Source organism: Thalassophryne amazonica, chromosome 17 (assembly GCF_902500255.1).
Source record: "Thalassophryne amazonica chromosome 17, fThaAma1.1, whole genome shotgun sequence".
Classification (NCBI taxonomy): Eukaryota; Metazoa; Chordata; class Actinopteri; order Batrachoidiformes; family Batrachoididae; genus Thalassophryne; species Thalassophryne amazonica.
The window spans coordinates 70457010-70461754 of NC_047119.1; the positions used below are offsets into that span (position 1 = coordinate 70457010).

The 4745-nt window shown below is 48.4% G+C and overlaps 1 protein-coding gene across 1 annotated transcript; it reads left to right on the forward strand.

Moving 5' to 3' along the window:
* The first annotated feature begins 2527 nt into the window (after positions 1–2527).
* Positions 2528–4440, forward strand: ier5l (immediate early response 5-like). Its single transcript, XM_034192897.1, has one exon. The coding sequence runs from the start codon at positions 2959–2961 to the stop codon at positions 3724–3726; it is 768 nt and encodes a 255-aa protein (XP_034048788.1). The 5' UTR covers positions 2528–2958; the 3' UTR covers positions 3727–4440.
* Positions 4441–4745: the final 305 nt, after the last annotated feature.

Here is a 4745-nt window from a genome sequence, read left to right on the forward strand (position 1 = left end):
TCTTCTGCACGTCTTTTATTTAACAGAGAGATTCTTGCAAACACAGGCGTCTTCTAACTGTCACAGCACTTACAGGTAACTCCAGACTGTCTTTGATCATCCTGGAGCTGATCAGTGGGTGAGCCTTTGCCATTCTGGTTATTCTTCTATCCATTTTGATGGTTTTCCGTTTTCTTTCACGCGTCTTTTTTTTTTGTCCATTTTAAAGCATTGGAGATCATTGTAGGTGAACAGCCCATAATTTTTTGCACCTGCGTATAAGTTTTCCCCTCTCCAATCAACTTTTTGAATGCCACACTACTATTATTGTGAACACCCCCTTTTCTACTTTTTTTTTACTAATAGCCAAATTTCATAGCCTTAAGAGTGTGCATATCATGAATGCTTGGTCTTGTTGGATTTGTGAGAATCTACTGAATCTACTGGTACCTTGTTTCCCATGTAACAATAAGAAATATACTCAAAACCTGGATTAATCTTTTTAGTCACATAGCACTACTATTATTCTGAACACTACTGTACAACAACTTGAACCCACCACCGATGCTCCTGCTCTTACTTCCCTTCCACTTGGTCTCTTGCACACACAATATGTCTACCTTTGTCCTCTCCATCATATCAGCCAGCTTGCTCCCTTTACCAGTCAAACTACCAACATTCAAAATCCCCACTCTCATTTCCACCCTTCTAGTTTTCCTCTTCTCCCACTGTTTGTGGAAACGTTCTCCTCCTCTTTTTTGTCGTCTTCGCAAAATCATTAAAATAATCTTCACATTTTCAACCTGAAATCATAAAAACAGTGTTAAATTATTGTTAAAATAATCTTCATATTATCAACCTGAAATCACAGAAACAATTGTCAAATTATCATTCTGACACCAAAATGAAAATAAATCTCAAAAAATCTCATCACACAAAATAATAAATGATCACTGGTTTTGGCTTGAAGATGATTTGTGTCATTTTTAGGACTTTCAACTTTTTTCATGGAGTGTTCACTTCTTTTTGTTGTTTCTTTAATTCACCCATCTGTCTTTTATTGCCTTTCTTTCTCCAACTGTCATTTCTCTCCCTTATCTTCTTTCTTTCTCCCTCTCCCTCCTTTCATCCTTCCTTTTTTTCTATATCCTCTGTCTTCACCTCTCTTGAATTTTTAGAGTTGCCTATTTACAGTCATCGGCCACTTTATTAGGTACACTTATTCAATTGTTTTTTTTAGCACAAATCACTAATCAGCCAATCACACGGCAGCAGCTCAATGCATCTCGTCATCTAAACGTGATGAAGATGACTTGCTGAAGTTCAAACTGAGTATCAGAATGGAGAAGAAAAGGGATTTAAGTGACTTTGAACGTGGTGTGGTTGTTGGTGTCAAACTGCTGATCTACTGGGATTTTCACACACAGAGAACAGTCGGAAAAAGAGAAGATATCCAGTGAGCAGCAGCTGTGTGGAAGAAAATACCTTGTTGATGTCAGAGGAGAATGGACAGACTTGTTGAATGGACAGACTGGTTGAATGGGCAGACCGGCAGAATGGGCAGACCGGCTGAACGGGCAGACCGGCAGAACGGGCAGACCGGCTGAACGGGCAGACCGGCAGAACGGGCAGACCGGCTGAACGGGCAGACCGGCTGAAGGGGCAGACCGGCTGAATGAATAGACTGGCAGAATGAACAGACTGGCAGAATGGGCAGACCGGCTGAACGGGCAGACCGGCAGAACGGGCAGACCGGCTGAATGGGCAGACCGGCTGAAGGGGCAGACTGGCAGAATGGACAGACTGGTTGAATGAACAGACTGGCAGAATGGACAGACTGGCTGAACGGGCAGAGTGTGTGATTCCCTCATGTCAGTATGGACTAACATCCCAGAGAAATGTTTCAAATACCTTGTTGAATCTACGCCACAAAGAATTAAGGCAGTTCTTCCTTCTATCCCTCTCTCTCTCTCTTTCTTCCTTATGTCTCTACCTCTCTCTCCCTCTCTCTTTCTTCCTTCTTTCTCTCCTTCTCTCTCTTTCTCTCCCTCTCTTTCTTCCTTCTTTCTCTCCACTCTCTCTCCCTCACTCTCTTTCTTCCTATTTTCTGTCTCTCTCTTTCTCTCTCCTCTTCCTCTCTCCCTCTCCCTCTCCTCTCTCCTCAACTCTCCTCCTCTCTATCTTTCTCTCTTTCTCTCTTTCTCCCTCTTCTCCTCTCCGTCACTCTATCTCACTCCCTCTCTGTGGTCTTCCCTCCTCTCCTCCTCCCTACTCTTTCTTCCTCTTTCTCCCTCCACCAACGCTCTCATCGTTCTTCCACTTCTCTCCCTCCTCACTTCTTTCTCTTTCCTCTTCGTCCCTCTCCTATTTTCTCTCTCTCTTTCTCTCTCTCCCTCTCTTTTCTTTCTTCCCTTCTTTCTCTCTCTCCCCCCTCATTCTCTCTCTTCCTTCCTTCTTTCTCTCTCTCCCCCTCATTCTCTCTCTCTTTCTTCCTTCTTTTTCTCTGTCTGTGTCTCTCTCTCTCTCTCTGTGTGTGTTCCTCTCTCTCTCCGTTCTTTCTCTCTCTTTCTTCCCTCTTTCTCTCTCTCTCTCTTTCTTCCCTCTTTCTCTCTCTGTCCATCCTCACTGACGGCGGGGATACACTTTGATTGACAGCTGGGAAGATGGGGACCTTGCTGTCGGACTTCAGGGTGAATTTGATTTAAATGAAACCGTGAACCGCCTCGCGCTGATTGGTCGACGCCCGTCATATGTCCGGATGTCTGTCGTCACTCCGATTATCCGGGTAGCTCATTGGTCGGACCTGAGGGGGGGCGTGCCCCGGTTTGAATACATAGAACGAGGCTTTGGAGCGGAGGCGCATGATTCCGGTCTGGCGCAGGGACGCGGACTGAGGTCCGATGTGTCTCCGCACAGCCGCCCTCAGACCCGCTCACTCAGCTCCGAGTCGGTTCTGCTCGCTGCGTGCGGACTGTGGCCATGGAATGCGCAGTGGACGCGCAAAGCCTGATCTCCATCTCCCTGATGAAGATCCACAACTCCAGGACGCAGAGAGGCGGCATCAAGCTGCACAAGAACCTGCTGGTGTCCTACGTGCTGCGCAACGCGCGGCAGCTCTACGTCAAGGAGCGTTACGCGGAGCTGTACCGGAGGCAGCAGTACGACGAGGTCCTGACGGTCTGCAATGAGATCCGGCAGCTGGAGCCGCTGGACGCCGCCGACGAGGCGGAGCAGCCGCCGTTCCACCGAGCCGCTGCGCACGGCGCGCCGCCGCCGCACGCCTGCGCTCCCCAGGACCCGGATCCGTCTGCGTACCGGACCTTCCGCATGGAGCCGAGTCCCGCGTCGAACTGTGAGCACTTTCCCGGAAGCGGCGGCGCGGACTGCAACAAAACCACCGTGCTGGACCTGGACACGCACGTCGTGACCACCGTGGAGAACGCCTTCCTGCACCAGGACTGCTGCTGCGCCGCGCAGGCTCCGGCCAAGAAGCGCAAGGTGGACTTCGGTGCGTCCGACGCCGAGGAGGTAGCGGACTTTACGGCGGTTCGTAAGCGTGCCAAGCGGGAGGACTATTCCCACTCCGGTCCGGATCACTCGGACACCTCCAACATCTCCAACCTGATCTCAATCTTCGGTTCGGGGTTTTCGGGGCTGCTGAGCCGGCAGGCGGACCTGGAGCAGATCTGTAGCAAACAAGCCCTGGCGAGCCTGGGCGCGTGGACCCGGGCCATCGTGGCGTTCTGAACCCCACTTTCACGTCGGGGCGCTCGGGGTCAGCGCTAACAACATTTTCTCCTGCTAATCTTATTTTGGTAACAACGGAATGTTGCCAAGTTCCCGGCAGGATTTACGCAACCAGCGGAAAGTTACGCGACGCCTTCCGGGAATGACAGTGTGGAACGAGGCGGTTCAACCGGATCAGTTCCTGGAGATTTCAGGAAATGTGACTCAGTTGGAGGTTGGAGGGAAACATTCTGAAACGCACCACAGCGTTTTTATCCAGATTCAGAAACCACACACAGACCCGAGTGCGTGTGTCTTCGCAAATCAAACCCACGTCACGTGAACCTACAAACGACAGGGGGGCGTGGCCTGCTCACACTTTCCTGTGTTAATGTTAAATAACAGACGGTGAGACAGACACCAGCTGGGCTTCATTACAGATCGGCACAAAAGTTTAGTGATATTTTCAAAATGTCAATTGTTTTATTATTGTTTTTTAATTGTTGTTTAGTAGCAGCGCAGATGATGAAGGTAAAATCTCTTAATCATTCTAAAGTCAGTTTTAAGCAGAAACGAGGTGTTACTGGGTGACGCTTTGAGTGAACGTACCAGCTAGCAGCTTGTGTAGCCGCAGCGCTCTGATCGCTTCCTCTGCCTTTGTGATGAAACAATGCTGAATTTATGTGTAAATTATTGTTGTAAAAAAGCTTCAGATATCTGTCGCAGAGATAGATGATGACTGGAGGCAGTTTGAAGCAGAAACGAGGTGATAATCCGTGAACCGCGGCTAACTATGCATGTACAGTGGAGGCAGGGCGGACCAATTTTTACGGGCGACTGTTCGGTCTGCAACACCAGGTTTAGTCTGTAATTGCAGTAGTCATGTTGATGGAACACTAAGTCCCTCTAAACATTCTTACTTCCTCCAGATGTACTGCGTCTGTATTTTAGAATGTCATGTGACACTTTCTGTATGTCATGTGACCTCCAATAGCGGAAATAAAGCTTCCATTCCATTTTTTTAAAATAAGGCTTTTTCA

What these genes read in the sequence shown, in the direction of transcription:
- ier5l (XM_034192897.1), top strand. Translation starts at nt 2,959, where the DNA reads ATGGAATGCGCAGTGGACGCGCAAAGCCTGATCTCCATCTCCCTGATG.